Source organism: Topomyia yanbarensis, chromosome 2 (genome assembly GCF_030247195.1).
Source record: "Topomyia yanbarensis strain Yona2022 chromosome 2, ASM3024719v1, whole genome shotgun sequence".
Lineage (NCBI taxonomy): Eukaryota > Metazoa > Arthropoda > Insecta > Diptera > Culicidae > Topomyia > Topomyia yanbarensis.
Genome location: NC_080671.1, coordinates 98,845,744 through 98,870,514, shown reverse-complemented (window position 1 = coordinate 98,870,514; position 24,771 = coordinate 98,845,744). Strand labels below are relative to the sequence as shown.

Below are 24,771 nucleotides of genomic sequence, written 5' to 3'. Positions count from 1 at the left end.
CGGTTGAGATCTTTTTAAGAGATTCTTAATGCTGGAGGGTTTCAGTACGATTTTAAAGCATGAAGTTTATTTCCTATTTTTACATTCTATTTGAAGCGGGTTCTACCAAGCATGCTCTGTTCTTGCGACTTTTATTTTCGGTCGGTAATATATAAATACTGAAAACATCAAAGTCAATTTACGCGATCTGGTACTGCTTACCTGCACTCGTTCCATGTATTTCAAATGATTTTTTTGTTGGAAGAATTCGGGTGGACCGGCCCATCCCCTTTTATCTCACCTTGCAGTAAAAACACTGAGAATAGCTCAACTACGGAAATAAATTCCAGCACAGTCTCAAATACCTTTCACCTGAACCATAGCTGAGACACAGATGAGAATTGGCCAGCGGTCCGAATTGGACTTCTTCTTCCTAGTTTAGTTGTGACCCAGTATCCCGAAAGTCTTGCTCTATCTCTTTCCCCCTCTTTCCCAGTTAAACTCATTCCGGAACCGGTTCGGATTTCTGAATGGAGTCTTTATGGATTCCAAATCAAATGCAACAACCGATTCCGACTCAGAATCGGTTGTTGCATTTGATTTGGAATCCATACTGACTCCATTCAGGATTCCGAATTAAATTCCGAATGGTTTGACCGGGTTCTTGCTCACGTAGTTTACAGGGTTGACATTAATCAGTAAATCACAATTCTAGACAAACATGTGGAAAGAGCGAAAGTGCAAATGAGAGTATCTCTTTGTTTACTTTCTCTTCCGTCAATTACTTGGCCGCTTTTACCTTTGCTTCTTAACCCTTAGCATAATACCCTAGGCGAAATCAGAGTTTCATTCATTATGCACTAAAAACATGTTGGAAAGTTTTATGATGAAACCATAATAATCGAAAATGAAAGTAAACACAGAGAGGCTCTAATTTGCACTTACGCCCATTTCACGTGTTGGTCTAGAATTACACCATTAGCTGGATTAGTTTTGTTTTTATTGAATCGCAACTGAAAACTTGACCGGGATTTGTCATTGCCGAGACGATCATATAAAAAAACAATGTGTTCATTTTTATAGTTTTATTTGACGTCCATCCCGATTTGTTGACTATTATTATGGCAGTCATATCGCGTAGTCCAAGAATATTACGTATTAATGTATCCCTTCTCCAGTAGAGATTCTCGATGATTATGTACCGTCTGGTATCGTCGTATAGTGCCAATTTACGTGATCTAGAACTTTTAATCCATATCCACAATCGCAATTGTTTTATTCTTCTTAGGTTATGTCCTGAAATTGCAACTTTTTAGATTATAATGTCGATTATGTGTCAATTTATTTTTCCTTCAATTGCTTTATAGACTTCCGACCTACGATTTCTTAAATCTAAAGTTCCGACCTACGGTATAATGTTTTTTTTCATATACATATATTTTCTTTCAATGGTCCGCTTTAAGACCCATTTATGTGATATAATTATTTTTATATGCAGAAAATTATTTAAAAACATATTTATATATTTGTAGAAAAGCTCCGAAATTTGTGCATGTTTCATGTACCTTATCAAAAGAGATTATAAGAACCTGAGGGCGTAAAGCGCTAATGTCTCCATGCATTTACTGGCTAAACCATTCTGTCTCGCTCCAGCATATCGTTACCCATTACTTTAACATGTGCGCATAAGGGGCAAGAAATGTCAAAATAAAGGATTTACCAAATGTAAGAGCGGGTCAATGTTCGACCAGTGTAAGCAGCGTCTGCGCCTTCCTGTTTTTATAGTAGAGATTACAACCTGAGTGCATATACGGTGAATGACGACAACTGTCATGATAGTCGTCTTCACTCTCCTTACATACACTCTGCCCGCAACGATCCAATTTCTTCGAACTACCTACGATCCACATGATCTGTCAGCTACCCGTCACCGGTACATTACGTCAACGGTAACATCAATGTCATGCAGTCAGTCAGCAGAATTGAAGCTTTTGACGTATCGAACGTGTGAATGCGTATATGTATTAAACTTATTCTGACGTGACGGTGATGTTACGGTGACGTTTTATACTTTGATGGAAGCTGATATATCGTGTTTATTGATGTCTGATTTCGTTACCGATAGAGTTAATCTTGCTTTTTACAGTTTGCTAGTACTGTTTACGTGGATTAAGAACAAATCTTTACGATGTGCTCCGAGCAAGCAGAATCATTGACAGACAGTCGATCTAAACAATACTAGTGAACTGTCATGAACGAGGTCAACTGTGTCGGTACAGAAGTCTATGTTAAGTAGTCTATGGAAATTAAGTTTTCTAGGTATCTTATGACCAAAATTATTCTTCGCCTGAAAGCCGAAAATGAAGAAGGCCATCACCTAACACAATTTCGGAAGTCTCCTATAGCTTATATTCTTTAATTTTTAATGTCAAATAGTGCAACTGATAATTAGTAAAACAGTTTTAGCGAAGATTATTGCGGTTCGTTCGTGCATCAGGCTAATCTTGTGATGACAGTACAATCGGAAGAACCAGAGGAAGGCTGTGACATCTACAGCATTGACGATGCACACAGACATGGAAGTCGTATAGCCTATTCGGCTGATTTTTTGGTAGTCATGTGGGCTCTTTGATCTGGCGTAGCAGAACAAAACTGTTTAATTTGGTTGTGCACTACCCAAATGAATCCAGTTGCAAGACTACAAGTGAGAACTTTTTTTGGAGACATGGTTGAAGTGTTCATATCCTCTTTGAAGTGAAACATGAAGGATTTCAGCTTTTCGCGACGACTTTTACGGTGCCAACCGTTCATTTGTTTCAGCCAGGCGTCACCGATTCTATTGGTAAATTTTCAAGAATCAAAACTATCTGAAAGAAGCTCAAGGGCAGCCGTCAGTGCTGGAGTAAGTTGGAAAATGTAAGTTAAAAAGACAGTTCAGTACCTCAACTTCATCGAAGGAGTATTCACTATTTGCAGTTCTAAGCGAATTTACATGTACATGTACATACGAATACGCTAGTATTTCATTTCATCTTCTAACCTCTTTGACACTTAAGACATTTGTGCAAAGGCTTTCACAACAACTTCTCTCAGAGGATCGAAGAACATTTCTGTAAGCTTTGCGACTCGACTTAAATGCCTCTGAACAGTCTCTGATTGTGAGATTCAAGCTCTTCTGCAAAACATTTTGATTTGGAAACGTCAAAAACGTAAACTTCACTAATAGCCGATCCATAGAATATATCGAATATATCATCATTAGGATTACGGTTCCTACGAAAACGGTATCTGATCTAACAAGATATTTTTATAATCGGATAACAACGGTTTGAGCTCGTTCGACACGAAGCAAATTGCCAACTCTTGCGTACTATTGTCGATGCAGTTACATCTAACACTTCTCCGCTTCCATATTATGCAATTGATGCATTCAGATTCGTGCTACACAAGAAATCCATCAATTCAGACCCTCTCAAATGACGTGAAGGGCAATTGAGTAAGTGTCGACTATGAAGAAATACCCGATTCTACCACAGTATAATACAACCCTTTTGAAATCATCAGAAGATATTGTTTTTTTAGGTTGTAAATATACTGAACAATACACATATTGTCTGCCTTTGTTCGATCTAAGGCAATGACTGTGACAGCACACATATCGTGAGTGACGATGTCAAACATAAGACATGCTTTAACAGCACTATTTGTCATTGTGCACGCACGAGGCACTTCACGTGGACTTGTGATGCCGTTTTGTTGAAAGCAACAAAGATGAAACTGGGAAGTTTTCTTCTTGGAAATATCGTCTTGAACCAAAGCTATGGAGACTTTTCCTTCCTGCAGAATGCAGGAAAAATTGCCAGTCGCTATACGTTTATGTTGGAGATTGACTCGTGTTACTCTAGCCATTTTCGGCTCGAGCAGTACACATTTCCTCTCCGACACATATTGTACAGCAGTACAAAGATACTAAGTATGTCAGCTATGTCAGACATTCGCTTGACTAAGCAAGGGCAAGGCCCCTGATACTCAGCATGCGACTGGCATAGTTTAGTCCCTCCAATCGTTAAGTTCTCGGAAGAGAGATACCTAGACTGAGGGACTCCTGTTTTCTGTCGCCTCTTACGACGTGGAGCAGGAAACCAGTGGATCTATTCTTGGTTGCTATAGTTCAACCCGCCGGATGCCACACGGCTGCAGCGTTGGTTTTGTCCAAAGAAAGACTGGTGTCAACCTCATTGTGGAGCACAGTCGCTCGAGCGGATGCATGCGAGTGTGCCGTAGTACAATACAATCCTTTTGAAATCATCAGAAGGCTCATTCTGCGGGATATATACTGAAAAATAGACGATTTTCCTGTATATATTATCAATAGTGTGTAGCGATAAGAAAGAGATTTCTATTATATGGGACGGGTATAGCGTAGTTGGTAAATCGATTGCCTTGTACGCAGTTTACCTGGGTTCGACTCCCAACCCCGCACATAGGGTTAGAGATTTTCCCGAAGAGATTTCTCTAACCCGAAAAGAGGTGAATGACCCTAAGGTTTAAACCTCTATTAACAAAAAAAAAGACTTCTATAACAATTCCAAGAATTTTGACAATTATATTGCAAGAATTTTATTAAAATTTACAAATCGTATCTCAGTTCGGGAACATCCCTTCGCTGGAAACCAGAGGTATTCATGCGATTCATTTTTACAGATTCTAAAATCAGTCTGCTTTCTCATCTCGTACAGATCAGAAGTCAAAATGCATACCGCTTGTGAATAGCAAACAAACAAGTACTACCCATCCAGGCCCGCTACGTACACACTAGAGAAACAGCAAAGTCCCGTTGCCTCCTTTGATATTAATGAATCACAAAATAAATTGCACCCATCACGGGAGAGCTCAATTGCAGCTAAACTAGATTCATCTTAGATTCACGGTGCGCTGGGAAGGACAATTGGTAAAGGTGAAAATATGGCTTGTGCCTACAGAAGTTTCACATATACAACTGCATCATATAAGGAATGTAGTACTGATAATGATTTTTATATTGTAATGACATTTAATTAGCAAGGGAATAGAAAGTGTGATATATTTTAATATTTAGAGCCATAGTACTCAAGAAAGAGTAAGGAGATGAGGGAAGAAACTTTAGAATAGCCTGGTTAGGCTCACTCTGAAACCCGACTTTTTAACCGAGGCCCGGAGGGCTGAGTCTCCTATACTATTCGACTCAGTTCGTCGAGTTAGGCAAATGTCTGTGCGTATGTGTGTGTGTGCGTGAGTATGTATGTATGTGACCAAAGATATGCACATCGGTTACTCGGAAGTAGCTAAACCGAACTTAGTCTCAAATGAAAGGTACAACGTTCCCATAGGCTGCTATTGAATTTCATTTAATTCCGACTTCCGGTTCCGGAGTTACAGACTGAAGAGTGGTATCAAAGAGATGCAAAGCTTCATAAAATGTGTTCGAAAATGTTTGGATTTATAGTATCAGCTCACTGATGCTCAATCAAATCCACGTTGGCCACATTGGACACGTTCGGCGGAACCGGAAGCTTCGGGGAAGTAATTAAGTTTCTGAATTGAATTCACATCTGCTTCTCAGAAATATCTGACTCGATTTTCACATATTAAGTCTCAAATGAAAGCCACTACACCCCTATTGAATGCTATTAAATTTTCTTTGAATCGGAGTTCTGGTTCCTGTGTTACGGGTTGAAGTATGCGGCCACATGCAAAATTCCTATATAAATCGATATAATCAATATGTGTATAAATGATGCAAAAATAATAAAATCAGTTACAAATTGCTTGAATCTGTTAGCCGACACTCTTGCACTATTCGACTCACTTCGTCGAGTCCGGGAAACGTGTGTATGCGTATGTGTGTATGTCTGTGTGTATGTGTGTGACCAGTGCATCGATTACTCGGAGATGACCGAACCGATTTTCTCAAAACAAGTCTCAAAGGGAAGGTATAATATGCAAGTTGGGTGTAGCTTCGCCCCCCCCCCTCTCACTTATCCTTACACCTCCACTTTTCATGAACCCCCCCTTCCAACCCCTGGCCTTTCTCGCACCCGCATTAGGGCATTGCAAAAAACACTCATTTTTGAAATCTCAAAGGCCTACTATTGTGACAAATATCAATGTAAAAGCTCAGATGCCAAATTTTATATCATTTGGACAATTTTGGACCTCCGCCCTGCTTGAAATTTTTGACATTTCTCGCCAAACATATGATTACGGCTTAAAAGCCAACTGTCAAAATTATCTTTGAAAGGACATTCCGGACAAACCGTTACTGGCTAAACACAGTTCATAGCAGTTAATGAAAGAGAAAACTTTTCTCTTTTGTTTACTACCAATATCTGTGATTGGCGAGTAACGGTTTGTCCGGAATTTCCTTTCAAAGCGAATTTTTACAGTTGGCTTTTAAGCCGTAATCATATGTTTATCGAGATTTGTACTATGGGAAAATACAATGTGTCCCATATTTATACGTTCACCCTAATTTTTTGAGAATAAGTTTTTGCCTTTCTCATATGGCCTGCGTTAAGCCAAACCGAGCTAAGCGCCATAATTTTTTTCGTGTAGAAAGTTAAAGAACACTTGCTTGCTTTCGTTTGCTATTTGAGCTCCCAAAACATAATAGATATTAGAGTTCCTGGTGTTACATTGGATGTTAAAGCGATTTTAGATAAAGTACCTCAAAATGGCGCTTGGTTCTCTTTGGCTTAACACAGGCCATATAGAAAGGTTATGCAATTGCTTCGAAAACCGACTGTCTAACCAGTAGCGGCGCTAGGCTTTTTGCTGCTCGGGGCTAAAAGTTAAATTTGCCGCCCCCTTACATATTTCCGACTAACCAAACTATCTCATCAATAGAGTTTTCCCGGTGGTGCATATATTGCATCTAAAAACGATTTATTTTTTATTAAACTTTCAATAATGAAATGAATACACTTTTTTATCCATTTGGAATCAACAGAATAAAACGTATTCAAACTTGACCAAGTAGCTTTGCGGCAGCGTTGCGTATTATTCACGGTGAACAAAGTGAGGTTACAACTTTGTTCACAAGGTCGCACTTGACCGTTATGTGCCCGACAGCGAACTCCTTTGCAGATTTTAATTCATGAAATTCCAGTACTCTTTCCCAAACTGGAAATTGCAACTTAGTGACATCTTAGAATAATACCAAGCATTTCTTTTGTGGGAAAAAAACGAATGATACAGTGATCGGGGGTTTGAGGAAGGGCTTTTGAATTTTTTAAACCCGTAACAGCCCGGCAGGGTCCCCGAGTACCCCCAAAACCGAAATACTCGTAGCTATGGCATTTTTTCTTCAATATAGACACATTTGGATGTTTTCAATTCCAGAACTCAACCACTTTTAGAATCTGTAAAAATGCATCTGGTTCACGGTTATTCGGATTTCCGGAGGTAAGTTCCAATACTGGGATATGTATAATAATATAATTGACCCTGCAACGATCTTTCCGAAGCAGGTACCCGCAAGGCCGTGAGTGACCGTTCCGAGGTCAAATCGAACCCTCCGAAATAATTCCAAGGTTACGAATTGCTTCCCAGTACCGGAAAATCCTTCCGGATTAACCAGATATATTCGTCGTGTTCAATTTCACTGATTCTAAAAGAGGATGATGTCCTGAATGTTTTATCTTAACAAATAAATCTTGTTCGACTACAGTTTATAGGAGCAGTAACAGATGTCTCACGATGGGGATCGTCAGAGTCATACTCTTCCCGAGCCAAGAGAGCATAACGATTTGTCGTGGTGAGACGTGACTTTCTTTAGTATTTCTGTAAAAAAGTGCTTAGAGCGGCTTTGATTGGATTTTGATTATCTGCGTACTTGCCACTCGCGGTTTTATTACTACAATGGCCTATTTGCCTTTATTTAGTGCAAAACATGACGCGCGGTACGAACCTTGTGAAGAACAAATCCAACACAGCAATACTGCTAAAGGATACGAGTTTGAAGGGACATACAATTTTGTCCCGTCCTGTGAGATTGCCATCCAAAATCTTCACTCACTGGAGAAACCGCTTCACCCCACGCATCACCTAATCGAAACGGTAACAACACCGTCGATCTCAACTATGCAAACCGACATTTAGGTGCTGTCAGTCAGTCATAATGTCTCCTGAAAAAAGGCTTCGGCCCTCGGCATCAAGCACCTAACCTCGGTAAACAAATCTGCAGTGAAGTTATTTTTTACATGTCTTCAAACTTTAGTGATCTCTTGGTACTCTATATTAATGGTTTTCATTTTCCGTGTAACTTTTCGTGCTTTTTATAAAAGTCTTCACATTTCGATATCTTGATTTACTTTATAAACTAGGTGCCGATAAGTCATAAAGTAAGTCACGATTAGTGTGCGATTTTCAATTACACACTCAATTATTGCTCTAAAGTCGAACAAAAAAGGAAAGTCAAAGTGGTGTTCTAACTGAGAATCCGCCAAGGGCATCAGAAGATCACGTTGTGGCTCTGTGACTATACTATCAATCGTTAACACAGCAAAATATACGAGGCTGTGCTGATTTGGGCACGTTTAAGTTGCGGACGACAACCCGGTAAAAACTGTTCCCGAAACTAATCCAACTGGCAGAAGTAGCCACAACGAGCAAGGTAGATCGACCACGATGGTGGGAACCTGAGGATTTCTCGTGCTCTGCGAAGCTGGGGACAAACGGCAATTAACGGAGTGAGCTAGAGACGACACACTGATACAGCAAAGGGTATGGTGGTATTAGACTGTTTGGTACGGTAGGTAACAAGAGAGTTAGAGGGGATAGTGCAAAGATTTCGCCGTTGTCAAAAACCAATTGCAATTGCAAGTGTTGGAAATTCTCAAAAGTTTGGAAACGTTATTGAAATTAAATAAAACGCCGTATAGCGTGTGGGATATATTTGCCACAATTAGACAGTGTTAATATAAACATAAGAAAAAAAGTTAACATCAAATTTACTTTCAATTATAGCTGCAAGAATTCATTTTTTCTTGTTCCTTATTTGTGAGACATAAACTGCACTTTCACCTTTATTCTTCCTTTTGTTAACTTCGGGCCATTATATTTTATTTCTTCTCAAAAACAGTTACGTTATTAATAAAGGATTTTTTAAAAACAATTTTCGCTTGCATTTGCTAAGATCGTTACGTTTGAGGTTCAGGTTCAGATATATATTGTTTTGTTCCGTCAGATCCGTCGTACTTCATCATCATCTTACATCATTTTACAGTCGCCAAAACAATATGAATTCAAACGTTTCACACGAACTTAACGTTTATCGCGATTAATGAACAATGATAATCACTATTAGATGGTTATGTTGAGCAACATTTGCCGCCCTTAAATTTTGCCGCCCGGGGCTGCCCCCTTTGACCCCCCCCTTTAGCGCCGCCACTGTGTCTAATCGAGGCCCGGAGGGCCGAGTCTTATATACCATTCGACTTAGTTCGTCGAGATCGAAAAAAGTCTATGTGTATGAATGTGTGTATGTATGTGTGTGTATGTGCGGATATACTAAAAAAAATTCCACGTCAGTTTCTCAGAGATGGCTGAACCGATCTGTAGAAAGATTCAAATTAAAGGTATAATATTCCCATCGGTTGCTATTGAATTTCATCTGACATCTGGTTCCGGAGTTACGAGGTGAAGAGTACGGTTACATATAAAATCTTGTTATAATTTGTCCACATCGGATTCTCGGAATTTTCTAAACCGATTTTCACAAACTTAGTCTTAAATGAAAGATACAACGCTTTCATCGGCTGCTATGAAATTTTGTGTGGATCCGACGTCTAGTTCCTGAATTACAGGGTGATGAGTACGATCATGCAGAAAAACCAAATTTCAACGGGTACTGCGATGAATGAATAAATGTGAAAATTTTTCAAAAATGTGAACACAACTGCTTTGTAGTTCTAAGTCACGAACAGTCATTCAAAGTCTCTTTGGCTACATTGGCCACATCGACGGACCCAGCGAAAGTATCCAAATTTAACATAACAATTACATCGGATTCTTGGAAATGGCTAGACCATTTGAACCAACTTCTGTTTCAAATGGAAATTTTCATAACAACGTAAACCGCTATTAAATTTAATTCCTATCCGACTTATGGTTCCGGAGTTACGGGTTGTGGCGTGCGGTCACATAGAAAATTCCGACTCAAACCAATACCGCGATGAATGCAAAAGGGTCAAAATTTCGGTAGAATGTGTGTCAAACAAATTGCATTTACAATGCTAGGTCAGCGAGTCTCATTGACGACATTAACCATCACAAACACTTCCAGAAGTGCCACGGAAAAGTAACCATCTATCAATATTAACAAACTCACAAGATTTTGCCGATTTCACAAACTAAGTCCCAAATTAATTATTGTGTATTATTCCCACAGACGTCTATGGTAGGGGAACTGGGGGTAAGCCCGACACCCTGGGTAAGCTCGACACCCCGCGACTTTTCCCAGATATCAAATTTTAAATCATACGATAATAATGACAGGATATTATTAGTACGATTATTTTAGGCATTTCGATACATATTGATGCCATATGGGTTCATTAAACGACAACAAAATAAACAAAACAAGCGAAAGCAAAGTTGATGCGCTTTTGGATTTTATTTTTAGTTGATACATTTTAAGGTTTTAATAACACAAAAGTTTTGAAAATGACCAGTTTTTTGTCACACGTTCTATTCTACTCCCCATATCGTTATTTGTGTGTATTAAAGATAAGTTTGAGTATTTCAATACTGTTAATTGAGCATTTAACAAAAATGTGCGCTGCTGGGGTAAGACCGACAGTTTTTGGGTGGAGTAAGACCGACACGGTGTTTAGATGATTGGGTTCGTTTTTGATTAGATAGAAACGACTCGGCATATTTGTTGTGTTCAATTATTCTATAATTACGTCGTGTTAATAGTTGAAATACACGGAAACTATGTTTTTTGCATTTATTTATCAGTATTGTTTCAAGCCGACCAAATTGCTACGCGATGAAACTACAGAAAGCATGCAATTGCATCACGCATACTCATAAACACATAATTACACTTTATCACATATACACAACACATTTTTAATGAAAAAAAATGGACAAAAAGAAAACTAACAAGGGTGTCGCTCTTGCCCCTTTGGGGTGTCGGTCTTACCCGCAGCGTTTTTAAAATGTCATTTTTCTCCCTTTTTTGGCAACCAATATTTTTTAATGATTTCAATTTTTTGAAACGCTGAAAAAAATATATTTTGTTAAGAACCACCTAAACAAGGATTATGTACAGAATATACAATTTTAGGAGCATTGTGGAATTTTAGAAAAATTATTGCGCTTAAGGCGTCGGACTTGCCCCGCGTTCCCCTACGCATACGATCGGTTATATGGTTCCGGAAATATAGATTGAACCGTCCGGTCACATATGAAATTCCCATATAAGCCAGAACTAAAATTTAACTTTCAAAAGGCATGAACTCACGAAACTTCAGAACTCAAATTCGAATTTTCGATGCCACATTCAATGTAATAATTCCCTGGCTGTTCCGGAAAAAAATTGTGAACGCTTTTTGGGGTTTAGACCTTTTGGGCATAAAAGATCCTTCCTACACTGCGGTTGTTTACATCTGGCCTATCAGGACAACACCCAAAATGAAAAAAAAACTATATTCATTGTATTGAGATTTCTGACAGTTCATTTACAACCACAGATGCAAAGTCAAACCAAAGGAGTTTGGTTTGTTTGCCTCACGAAATACCTAACCTCAACCGGTTTTTGCAGTGCATTTTTTTGTTTTTCTCACGAAAAAATGCGGCACCGTTTCTTTTTTAATGGGAGTAGAAAGGTCAGTGGTGTTTATGTCAAATAAAAAAAACCGAGAAAACATGCCTCAATTTTTTTCTGACAGGGCATCATTTGTCGTAAAATTCGATATGTCAAATCCTTCCTATAGTGTCAAATCCAGACTGTCAACATATTTCTTTATTTTAAATTTTAATATTATTTTCACGTTTCCTGAGCTGGAAAAAACATTGTTGCAATAAGTAATAAAAAACGACTTTTTTTCTCTTTTAATGACCCAATTTGTACATTAGAAGGTTTATAATGAACATAACCAACCCTGAAATCCTAGTGTTCATAATTGAGAAAGATACAATTACACCGCTAGGTGGATTAAAACAGGTTTTTTAAAGAGTCATCATCCATTCCAAAATTATTTCAAGTTGAAATTCAAATCCCACAGTTAACCCTTTCATGCCCAACTTTTTTCTAGTGCATGTAGGGTTTCAAAACTATTTTTTCTTTAAAACGGTGAGGTCAAGAAACTCCAAAAACCATTTTTCATAAAGGTAGGTGCTTTCCTTGCAGTGCTAGAAGCTGCTCAATTTTTACCTTCTAATGCTCACTGCAATTCTCCTAGAATATTTACAATAGTCCAACTGCATGGAAAACGTAGCCAAAAATAGTCCAAATTGATAAGTTTTATTAGTTTTCACTAATATTGCAACATAAAGAAGTTATATGAAAAAATAATTTTCCGCCGTCTACGTGAACGGTCCCTGGCAGCACTGCTCCATCGGAGTTTAATCAGACTAATTGCAATAACTTCATTTCTAGAGCTGATCCGTGTAACCGTTAATGCTCAAATGAAAGCCAATAGTCACATTTATTAGCCTTACTTGTTTTTGTGAGCAAATCTTGCCCCAATCAAAAGTTATAGCTGTTTAAAAACGTTGTTGTCCACAAACAACATGGGCATGAATGGGTTAATCTACAGACGTACAACACAGAAGAATAATGAAAAAGAAAACATACTTGTCAGTTGTTCCTTTTTCTGCAATTATGTCGTAAATCCTGAAACTTCTAAAATGTACCAATATCATTTGAATAGTTGTTCATTTAGTCCATTTGTTTCATCCTGATCAGGAGCGTATACTTCTTTGCTTCACTTTTCCGAAAATCTTTTCACTTCATTCCTAGCTGGTCTCGCACGGGACCCGTCGATACCGATTCTGGACCACCCTGTCCTGGGTGTTCGATTTCTTCCCACCTATTCTGGGATATCATTAGGATAAATTCCCTTGATTCTAAAATGAGGAAAACAAAAAACATAAGAAGCACCGATTGTCCAATCACATCCCTTTCCTTCAAGGCCTGCTGATTGAATGTACTACTTACCACCAGTTATCCTCCAGGCAGAGATATGCGGAGATAAATTCTGACAAAATAGCAACCTTCAATTCTATTGTTGAAATTTAGCAGTGCTCCCATAACGAGGCTGGCTCAAGAATTTGACAGTTTCGCTGGTTCAAGATGTCGTCTCCGCATGTCTTTTTCTGGAGAATAACTACCTACCACAAATTTTGAATAGTTTTTGCTCGCTATCTGGAATTTCATCAGTTCATTTTCATGATTAGGAACGAATTAAAACACAACTGTATCGAAGGAAACAACATTCATGAACGAAATCGCTTGTCGGGATATTGGATGGGTAACAAGTTCGGAGAAAGACAGTTACCGAAAAGTGTTCAGATAATTTTTTAATAAAGTTTGATTTATTTTTTAGGGGTTTTCTTTTTCACACATATACATTTACAATAGCTTGCTTCTCTCCAAGAAATTTCCCTTTCCCTCTTCTTCTTCTTCTCTACAGGATAGTACTAAATTCAAATACGAATTAGGTTTTAGCTGCTTTTGTTTTCTTCTAGTGTTCTCTCTCTCTTTCAGCGTTTTTTTTATAATAAAGTCGTGAAAAAAGATTCGTTTTGAAGAGTCTATGCGGTCTTCGCTTCTGGATTTTGCTGGGTCAGCTTTGAAGACGGCTGCTGGACGCCGAACCATAGCCCTGCCTAGTGCTTCGGATTCGCTCGCCAGGAATGGGATGACAGTTGGAAGCGGTCGAACGTTTAGCAATCATCACCGGTCTTGGTAGGATGAAAGCCGTTTTCTTAATAGTTTTTTTTTGAATAGTTTGGGGCCTGATGCTGGATGTTGGTTTTGAACGTGTCTCTTTTATTTGTTTTGCCTAACAAGATGTCGTTTTCATTGAGGGCTGTGCTAAACGAACTACGCATCGCAAACCAAAGCAACGGACGGCTACAGTTGGCAAGCAGCAGTCGTTTCAAAGCATATTCGGATTGTTCGTCGGCGAAGCGTATTTGTTTTTCATAGTAAAAACTAAATCATTTTCATTTTTATAGTTCGAATAGTATCTTATTTCGTTATTTTAATTAATAAAAATAAATACATTTTTTATTAATAAAATTATAAAAGATTCAGAGCGAAAGTAAAAAAAAAAGAATACAAAAGTAAATAATAATTAAAACATGATAACTTAGAACAATGTTTCATTATCAATATGTTTTGATGGATTGCTTTCTTCTCTTGCAGTTTGGTTTTTTTTCGATGACAGGCGATTTTTTTTTCTCTCTTCGCGTGACGTTCGCTCGAAAGCACTTTTAAGGGAATCCATTACATTGTTAGTGACACACAGGACCCGGTTTCATCTCTCACACAACACAAAACAATACTACTTGTCCGGGCTGAAACAAATGTGTATATGTGAGCGTTGGTTGGTTGGTTGTTGTTGTTGTTTTCTCTCTCTCACTCCTGTACCATGCTGGCTTGCTAAACTGTCAACGCAAAGGCGATTGTGTGTGAGTAATAGACTGAAAACGGGGACCGTGTGACGCTGATCGGCTCTGAAATCTTTTGTTTGAGTTGATGTTTTGTGACGTCCGCGAATGGTTGTGTGTGTTTAAGTGTAAATAAAATAAATAAAATGTGTAGCCTTTTTTCTAACAATAACGTTTGCTGGTGTTTTAGTATTTAGAAAGCATGGTCGTCGAATGTGGGAAGGTTGAAACCTCCGAATCCGGGTAAGGCAGATTGTCTCTGGGGCTGTGAAAGATAAAAAACACAGAGTTTGGTTTTTGTTAAGTACCAAGTGTGACGTACTGATTTTGGTGAATTGTATGGTCGCAAACAATGGTCTCGAATTATTGTCAAACGATGCGAAGTGATTGCGTTAAGTTGAAGTTTATGTTTGATTCAGGGCATTTGTGAATATAGGTGTGCAGATTTTTTTTGAATAGTAAAGTGAAGAAAATGTTGGTTTCTTTGAACATCACTTTCTGTAGTGACTCGAATGCAGATATGAATTCGGGAATATTTTCCCGAGCTCGTGATAATGAAATTTCGGTGCATGTGATTATTATTTGTATGATGACACATCAAACAGGTAGGAACTGAAGTTACCATCGGTGAATGAATTGACAAATTAAAAAACGGAATAGTCAACAACATAGAAAAACATAGAATCGTCGTTAATCAACAGATGTTGACCGAACGAAAAAAATGATACATACTGAAGGCTGGATTAATGGGGAAATGTAGGAAAATACACTCTTGCTATTTTGGGTAGCTACACTTTTGGACACTTACAACTGTGAACGGATAGTTTGGTTCATTCGATTGTAAGACGGATAATCTTTTGCTTTCTAGTAGCGCTCTTACGCTCTGATGACCGAAGGCTGAATCAACACAAGAGAAAGTAAGAATTAGGCTCCAGGTTTGATTTCACGTTTTCAATGTATTGTCTTGCAAATGTATTAAAAGTTAACCGTAATAGTAGGTATTTTACATCTAATAAATAGTCATTTTGTCATCGGTCCCTGTTCTCCTGGGTATAATATGTCAATCTAGCGAAAAAAAAGATGGCTGGTCGAAAACAATATTTCCTGACGGGGCTTCACCCAGTAGGCCATTCAGTAAATCTCGCGTTTGATGACGATGAATGAGATAGAAAGGTAGTAGATAAGCGGGTGCGAAGGTTTAAATTGTACTTACTGCTGGGCTAGCACCACGCTGCACCGAACCGGCACGTCCCTTGGTGCGGAATTTGGTGGCAGCTTGTTCGGCGATGTCGGCACGTTCCTCGGCTTCCTCCAGTTCTTGCTGAGCCTTGCGGAATTTGGCCAGATTCAGGGCGGCGATCTCTTCGGCTTCCTCGATCTGCCTCTTGTAAGTCTTGATCTTCTGCTGCAGTTTGTCGACGAGGTCCTGCATGCGTTCGTGGTTCTTGCGGTCTTCCTCCGACTGGAAGGTCAGTTCCTTAATGCGACGTTCGGATTTGCGGAGGTTCTTCTGGGCATCGGCATGTCTTCTCTGCTCGCTGTCCAGCTCGGATTCCAGCTCACGGACGCGCTGTTCCAGTTTCTGGATGGCCTTCTTGCCTCCCTTGAGAGCGTTGGTTTCGGCTTCGTCCAGGCGGACTTGCAGTTCCTTGATTTGCTGTTCAAGGGCCTTGCGGAGTTTCTCCTGGGTCTGGGCATGGTCCTGTTCGGCGCGGAGTTCATCAGCCAGACGGGCAGCATCAACCATAGCCTTCTTGGCCTTCTCTTCGGAGTTCTTGGCTTCGTTCAACAGTTCATCCAGATCGGAATGCAGGGTTTGCAGTTCCGATTCGAGCTTCCTCTTGGCAGCGGCGATCGAAGCGTTCTGGGCAGAAACTTCGTTCAACTGCTCATGAGCATCACCCAGTTCCTGTTCAGCCTGGCGACGGCCACGGTCGGCTTGTTCCAGTAGGGTGCGGGATTCCTCAAGTTCGTTCTGCAGGGCATTGGCACGACGTTCGGAGATTCCGAGCTGTTCACGGGCATCATCGCGGGCACGCTGTTCTTCTTCCAGGGCGCTCTGGATGTCCTTCAGTTGTTGCTGGTAGCGCTTGATGTTCTTCTGGGCCTCAGCGTTAGCCTGTTAGCAGAAAAGATGAATAAAAATTTATTAAACACGTGTTTTCTTTTCGACAGATATCACCTTACCTTGTTGGCATGGTCCAAAGCGATTTCAAGCTCGTTAATGTCAGCTTCCAACTTCTTCTTCATGCGCAGGGCCTCAGCCTTACCCTTGGCTTCGGCTTCGAGGGAGGCTTGCATGGAGTCCAGGGCACGCTGGTGGTTCTTGCGGGTATTTTCGAATTCCTCTTCCTTCTCCTGGATACGTCTGTCAATTTCTTGACGGACCTGAGACAGTTCGAGCTGAGCGCGCAGAACCTTGTTCTCCTCCTGTTCCAGGGCGGCTTCAGCTTCCTCGAGAGCGGCCTGCAGTTCGTCCTTTTCGGCTTCCAGGCGCTTGCGAGACTTCTCAATCTCGTGAATGTTGCGGCCACCTTCTCCGATTTGGTCCAGCAGATCCTTGACTTCATCGGCCAGATTCTTGTTCTCACGACGGACGGCTTCAAGCTGCTCCTGGCCCTCCTCGTAGGCACCCTTGAGACGGAACAGTTCGGTGGAATAGTTGCGGCATTCCTTCTGGGAAGCATCCAGCTCGGCGGCCAGATCGTCGACCTTGAGTTTCCATTCTCCAATGATCTTGTCGAAGGCCTTCTGCTTCTTCTCGGCAGCATTGGCAATCGAGGTGGCACGGTCAACCTCGAGCTGCAGATCTTCGACTTCGGTGGACAGGCGCTGCTTGGTCTTCTCCAGGGCAATGCACTTCTGGTTGAGCGACTCAATAGTCTCCTCGGCTTCGGCGAGGCGTGCCTGCAGTTTCCTCTTGGCTTCCTCCAGTTCCTCGGCGCGGGCAACACCCTCCGATTCGTACTTGCTGCGCCACAACTGCGCTTCGGCGTTGGCCTTGCTGAGTTGACGCTGGATGTCTCCCTTGCCTTCAGCTTCCTCCTCAACCTGTTCGCGTAGGTTGTCGAGGTCGTGCTCCAGATTGCGGAACTTGCCGAGCAGGGTGGCACGTTCACGGCCTTCCTCATCAGCCAGACGCTTGGTATCCTCGAGCTGTTGGGTAAGCGAGATCTTGATCTTGCTGAGCTGCGAAACCTGCGATTCGGCATCCTCCAGCTGGCGGAGCAGGTCGGAGTTCTCGATGGATAGCTTCTTCTTCGAGGCATCGAAGTCGTTCAGGGTGCGGTTGGTTTCGTCCAGCTTGCCCTGCACTTCGTTCAGGGTGTGCTGCAGCTGCTTGGCGATCTTCTCTTGGGCGGCCTGGTTTTATTTTTGGTTGGGAACGTCACGAAACGCAGAAGAAAAAAGATGGAAACGATTAGTATCGCTACGGATGGGAGGGAGGAGGCAATTGCCCGCTCAATTTACAGAAGCTGAGGCTGTGCATGTTGAGATTTCTTTCTCTCTTCTTCGTAAACCGGGGTGAGTATTATTCTAAGTGGTGATTTAATATCTTCAAGATGGTTCGGTGTGTGAGCAGGATGGGTTGGTGTTATTGGTGCTTGAAATGTGTGACTGGTGCATAATTTCAGCTTACTTTAGTTGCGATAGTAGTGCAGTTGTATGAATAGGAAATGTGCTAATATTTTACAGCAGTTTAGAGTGTGACTTCGCTAGAAGCTATTTTTAAATTATACCAGCAAGAATTTTTCCAAAAATTATTTGCCATTTGTTTTATCACTAATTTTAGAAAGCAGCATTCTGATTAGAGATACTTTCATTTCATACAGGCTAGAAAAAGTTTTTGAGATTAGCTCGAAAAGAAAAACTGCGATTTTGGTTTGTGAAAGCTGCAATTTTTCCCAATACCTTTTCATTGGCCAAATGATCTAAGCTGAGACGGGAGTCGTTCATTTCAGCGAAGTATTGACCTCTCTCTTTTTCGGCTCTGAGGAAAGAGTAACGGTAAAACATTTGGCGGTTAGATTCGGAGTACTGCTTGATTCTACAGTAGCGATAAAAGAAGAATTTTTGATTATCGTAAGAAAAGGTTTCCAACAACTGCCGCTGCTGCATCTACTCTCGGTGGTGGTGGTGGTGATGGTGGTTGGGTTCGCTGAGGTGGTGGCTGGTTGGATGCATGTTTTTTGTGTGGTTCTACTTGGATTTTGGTGATGTGGTGGAAGACCATGCTCAGTCATCAACTCTCTGCTCTGCCATTTTGCAGATTTGTCGGAAGGCAGTATTCGGGACAGGAAAGGGAATACGTTACCTTTTCGCGGGCAAGCTGATCACAAGCGGAGCGAGTGTTGTTCAGCTCATTGTACATGTTAGCGCGATCGTGTTCGGCCCTAGTTTAAGTTAGAACAGTTCCGGTAGGGTAAGGTCGCGCAAGGAGAGAAAAATAAGAAAACAGAGACGCATTTAGACATTCGTTGAATCACTGCCACATTCATGTATCCATTCCAACCAATCTTTCTGGTGACGGAGACCTGTGAAAGAGAAAATCTAGAACATTCCGCTAAATTCGATAATACTTACTTCGTTTTCAGTTTGTTCAGCTGGTCGACCTGTTCGGCCATCTCAGCGACGGCATCGTTATGCTTCTTGCGCAGGTTGGCCAGAGTGCCTTCATGCTGAATGTTGGCCTCCTCCAAGTCACGGCGTAGTTTGGCGAGTTCAGCTTCACGCTTCTTGTTCAGTTCAATCTGAGCGGAAGTAGCACCGCCAGCTTCCTCAAGACGCTCACCCAATTCCTCGAGTTCACGGGCCAGATCGGCACGTTGCTTCTCAGCCTTAGCACGAGCTTGACGCTCAGCCTCGACTTCCTCTTCCAGCTCTTCGATGCGACCCTGCAGTTCCTTGATCTGTTTCTGCAGTTTGCCGACCAGGGACTGTTCGTCTTCAAGCTTGGCGGACAGGGCGGAGATTTCCTTGTCCTTGCGCATGATGGTCTGCTCAAGTTCCTTCTTGTTGCGTTCCAGATCGGCGACGGCTTCCTGGGTTAGTTTCAGGTCACCCTCAACCTTGCGCTTGGCCTTCTCAACATCACCGCGCAGTTTCTTCTCACGCTCGAGAGAGTCCTCCAGTTCATCCAGAGTTTGCTCGAGCTTGGCCTTCACCTTGTTCAGATGGTTGACCTTATCTTCGGCGGCCTGCAGTTCTTCGGCAGTTTTCTGATTGACCTCACCCTGCATCTTCTTCTCCTTGTTCAACTTGTTGATGAGTTCGTCCTGGTGGGCAATCTCATCGTTCAAGTTGCGGATCTGGTGATCCTTGGAGGCCTTATCCTGCTCGATCTTTTGGATCTGCAGTTCCAGATCTTCGGCATCCTTCTTCTGGCCACCGATTTCCTGCTCCAACTTCTTCTTGGTCTGGAACAGCTGGTTGCGGGCATCTTCCTCCTGTGCCAGGCGCTCCTGGGTGTCGCGCAGCTGGTTCTCGAGGTCGTTCTTCTGGGCGGTTAACTTGGCGGATTTCTCCTGGTACTCCTGGAGGGCACCCTTCTCACCGGACAGCGAATCGAGCAGGGCGGTCTTCTCAGCCAGCAGTTTGCTGTTTAGAGATTCCAGCTCCTTGCGCAGCTTCTCTTCCTTCTCGAAAGCTTCCTGAGCCTTCTGGGCCTTCTCTTCCAGTTTCTGTAATTTGGATTTAGAATTGGAGCCGCTTTTAGCACTGATTTGCGAGTAGTTTTCATCGACTTCGACGACGACACTTGCGACTGCCTTCGGTCCGGTTGCTTTCACTGTTGGGTTGGGACCGTTTAGTTCGACCGATGCATCCGATGCATCTCGGCAATTCAAATTAAAGGTAACTTCCACTTCGGGTTCGGTTGGATTTTCCATTTTGTGTATGGTTCGATTCAATCACTCACTAGAATGAGCTAATTCACTATGGTTCGTTTGAAAATGCTTCTAGAGAAATGCTACTGGTTCTGGGATAAACATTAACTTGTACCACTGGGCAAAATACTGATTGATGGTAGGACTAAGAATTCGTTGGACCACGTAAAGCTCAGGTAGAGGTCCGTCTGTTGTACTGACTGTACTGTACCGTACTGGAGTGCAGACTAAATCCAGCGAAAGGTGTGCAACCGAAGACGACGATGTCGTCCGCTTCGGTACACCTTCGTGCTCCAGACCCGACCGAATACGCACAAGCTAGGAGTGGCTCATCATGATCGTATCATCTCCTACGCGAAAAAATATTTTTATTTATTTGCTTCCGAGTGGCCACTAAAACACGCAAGACATTCGCGGTTTTTAGAATTTTCCGGAGAGGTGCGACGCTAGCGGACTGCCTGCTTGGTGGGTTCAGACAGGTCGAAACGATTTCCTGCTCCGCATATGTGCTATATAAATGCCATGGGGAGAAATTTTGGCGAAGCAGAAATTTTTTTCAGAAATAGCACGGAACATTTTCGTAGCCCTCCTCTGAAAGTGCTTGCAGATTTTCCAGCCCCGACACGGGGAAAATAAATAATTTTTCCTACTCAAGACGATCAGCGCGCACGAGGTGTGCATTCTATCGCCCATTAGACGCGGGAATTATTCGTGGAAGTGCGAATGATTTTTATGTCCGTTAATTTCCTCCTCATCAGCGCGCGCGTTCTGCGGCGAATGTTTTCGTAATATCTTCTGGTCAGCAAAGGTGATGCTGGAGTATTTTTAGCACCATTGAATCACCGCCGGATTCGGTTCCACTCGGCTGGTTGTTGGTTAATTATTGCACCAGGTGAAAATGGTGGGTGTGGTCGAATCGAATGGAAAATCTAACTTCGTCCCGTCGTCGTGGTCCACTACAACTCGGCAGCAGTGTCGTCGTACCGATCGTGTCGAAAGCAGGCGCGCAATACTTACGGCAATCTGGTCCTCAACGCGGGAAACATTAAGCAGCGGCTTGACCTTCTGCCACAGTTTCCACCAGGCCCAGGTACGCAGTTTCAGGTACTTGCGCAGATTGCGCTGGACAATCTCCAGGGCAACGCGTTGTTCCTGCATCTTCTTGAACTCCTTACGGGACAGGTAACCACGGCACCAGGACTGCATCCAGGACATGATCTTGGACAGACGCTCGTCACGGAATTCCTCCATTTGACCGAGGACACCGGCACGGAAGAATACCTATTGTGGGGAGTCGGGGGAGTATGTTTGGAGACACAACGGCGAAAATCGTACGTTCGGGTTGGAGAAGAAAAAGAAAGCGGTTAGATTTTGGGATATTTTTCTTTTGCATAATCAACGGTTGTTTGTCTTCCGTCGGAAGACGTATACACAGAACACACAGTATGTTGGAACAGGATAGTATGAGAGCGAGTGAAAGCGGTATACACATAGAGATGAAAGCGGCGGTCCAGGAGTGACCAAATGACGCATAGATGAGACATTTATGGGCGAGTAGGAGGAGTGAAGGTTTCATGATATATCCGGCTGTGGTGAAATTCTACAATGTTGATCGGTATGAGTGTGCTATTTTTAGTGTGAAAATTTTAGGGCGAGTGCAGAAATTTACCAGATTGTGATGGTGTAATAAATATTTATTTTTTTTTTCATCGGGTGAAAGCACAGAGATTGGTTTGGTTAGGCGGAAAAAAACACGCAACAAATCAAAGAAAAGTATTGTTTGAAAATTTTGATCTAAGACTTGGAGGCAGTCACGGGAGGCAAGAAACACAGCAATTTTCACGCAACACCCGTGCATAGATCGCCCAGTTATACCTTGGTCTTGCCCATGCGGAACTGCTCTTCCGGTACTTGGATGTGAGCCAAAATTAGCTGACATGCCTTTTCAGCTGGACAGGGTTCTTTAATAATTTGCGGGCACAGAATTTTGTATCTGTGTTGGGAGGTAAGAGTATATGTATAATACAGGATTTAGGTGATCAATTGCGGTTATAATACAATGGGTTAGTACATGTCTTCCTATACAGTTCCGTCCGCGTTATATTACATATGAGGGGTCAGAGTCCGTATCTACCGGGGATTGTCACAATGTCCCCTTTCGTGTAGTCTATGATATCTTCGCTTTGTACAGATGAGCTTCCTATTTGACGACTACATCCCGCTGACTAGAGAACCCACGGATTCGGTCTTGAACGAATATCCAGGGCTCTCGCAGGATTTCTGCCACTACGTACTGCAACCGATCGGCTATTCTACTACAACGCTCTAGATGATCGACTACTGAGTTCAAAATTTGGTGCTAATAATTGCCAATTGGTTCTACTGATCGGTCGTGCCTTGGTAACGCCTAATCGGTACAGGTCTTCGTTGAGCTGGACGTGATCGATGATAATTTGTGCTGCTGATCTGCCATCCTTGATGTGATCAACTTCCTTGATGCACAGGATTTTGTAACTGCGTAACGTCATGATTGATTGATTGATCGTATTCAAGCGGGGTGGTAATGGTAGGGGTAAAAAGGGTTGTGCAGGCATCAGAAAAAGATAGAATAACCAATTGATAGATTAGCATTCCGGGAAATTCGTGTCCTTATTTGGAGAGTGTTTATGTGTATAATAAGGTAGAGTGCAGGCAGTGTTGTGGTGGATAACCTAGCGGGTCAGGACCATTGACGTTCGACTTCGGTTCACCAAGCGTTCAACAATTTGTGGAACAGTGGGTCAGACATCACAGAAATGGAACAAAAAAAAATACTTAGGGTAGTGAACACATAGGGTAATGATCAGGGTTCATGCCTTGGTGTTGCCCAGACGGTACATTTCTTGGTCAAGACCAACGGCGGTCAGAATACATTCTGCGCAGGCCTTCGGGTCTTTCTGCTGTTCGGCTTCCTTGGGATTTAGGATCTTGTAGCTGTTGGTAGATGTGGACAGACACGTGTGGTGAATGTGTTCGGGCGAGATGTGACGGGACATACACACACACAGATAGGTACAGACGAGGTGCGTGGATATCAATAAAAAAAGAAACAAAGAAATGCGATGAATTGGTTTTGTTATGGACAACTCATTTCAACTTTTAGGTTGAGGTAGCTCCTGGAACAAAATCGATTGATCTTCTTGGTCTGTTTGGGGGGAAATAGTGTTGCTTCCGGACTGTGGTAAGCTGTGCTTTTTTGTGGTTGGTGACGTTTGATAGAGACAATCACAACTGAGGGCGAAGTTTCCGAAGAAACACTTTCGGTGGGAATGACGAGGGGGAACGTACACAAGGCAGTTGAATAGTGGGATGAATGTCGCAGCAGGCCATGGGAACGAATGTTCCGAAGTAATTTTGAAGCGAGATCGCATTGGCACCGAGGGGTTGACAGCTGTTCTTTTTTTGAAAAACTTATTGCTAGAAACTTTCCCAAATGTATCCGAACTAATAGATGAGCTGATCGGATTGATTTTGGCGAACTATGTATAACAATTCTAGCAAACTTATTGAAAAGGTCCTATGTGCAAATGAGAGCTTCTCTTTGTTTACTCTCCTCCCCTAATATTTCGGTCGAATTAGCGTTTGCTGTTTAACTCTTTGCATAAAATGCTAGACAACATCATACTCCTTCGATATATGCTGCAAAATAATTGGAAAGATTAATGACGAATCCATAATAATCGGAAAAGATCGGAAAGTAAACAAAGAGAGGCTCTCATTTTCATATAGAACCATTCCAATAAGTATCCTAGAATCAATATTCAGCCGAATTTAGTAAATCAAATGTTAGCAGTATTTTTCAAAGAAATTTTTTTATTGAATCATAATATCAGAATCTGGCACTTTTGAGTAACCTCAATACCCTCGAAATTTGATGTCATTGGACTTAATGGTAAATCCAATATCCACTACTTGGAACATGTATCCAATATCGCTCATTCAATAAAAAAAATGTAATCCGATCTCTCAAGATTTGTTGTCGTTTTGATAACACTGATTTGAGAACACCAATTTGATTATTAGAGAGAGTGATGCCTTGTTTTTCCGTGTACATTAATCCCACAGAGAACAGATATCCATGATCGAACAAATATATTAATGTAACTTGTGTAAACACTTGAATTAGTGCACGTTAAAACACTAGCACCGCCACACTAGCCGTCAAACCTATCCAGGAACAGGTTCTGAATGGATTCAGTATGGA

At 41.7% G+C, this 24,771-nt stretch overlaps 1 protein-coding gene across 6 annotated transcripts; it reads right to left on the bottom strand.

Annotated features, from left to right (window-relative positions):
• Window positions 1-13,541: 13,541 nt before the first annotated feature.
• LOC131678959 (myosin heavy chain, muscle) lies at window positions 13,542-24,046 on the bottom strand. 6 transcript variants are annotated; one of them, XR_009303772.1, is made up of 8 exons: window positions 22,925-23,269; window positions 21,546-21,809; window positions 19,228-20,324; window positions 18,959-19,037; window positions 16,831-18,006; window positions 15,857-16,762; window positions 15,452-15,540; window positions 13,542-14,908 (listed from the first exon to the last, which is right to left on the bottom strand). XR_009303772.1 is itself a non-coding variant. In XM_058959420.1 (7 exons), exons 1-7 carry the CDS (start codon window positions 23,561-23,563, stop codon window positions 14,837-14,839), a joined length of 3,774 nt encoding a protein of 1,257 aa, XP_058815403.1. In that variant the 5' UTR covers window positions 23,564-24,046; the 3' UTR covers window positions 13,542-14,836. The 6 variants fall into 6 exon arrangements, 5 of the variants coding, with proteins under 5 accessions (XP_058815403.1, XP_058815402.1, XP_058815401.1 ...); XM_058959420.1 differs by lacking the exons at window positions 15,452-15,540; window positions 18,959-19,037; window positions 22,925-23,269 and adding exons at window positions 18,556-18,634; window positions 23,384-24,046; XM_058959419.1 differs by lacking the exons at window positions 15,452-15,540; window positions 22,925-23,269 and adding an exon at window positions 23,384-24,044.
• Between the last annotated feature and the right edge of the window lie 725 nt (window positions 24,047-24,771).

Bases quoted from the DNA above. Each gene is read 5' to 3' on its own strand.
- LOC131678959 (XM_058959418.1), bottom strand. From the start codon at position 23,122: ATGCCTGCACAACCCTTTTTACCCCTACCATTACCACCCCGCTTGAAT. The intron at 21,810-22,924 runs GCACGACCGATC...TCCCCACAATAG, and splicing joins ACCGATTAGGCGTTACCAAG to GTATTCTTCCGTGCCGGTGT. The intron at 18,007-18,555 runs GTATTGGGAAAA...AAATAAAACCAG, and splicing joins ATCATTTGGCCAATGAAAAG to GCCGCCCAAGAGAAGATCGC.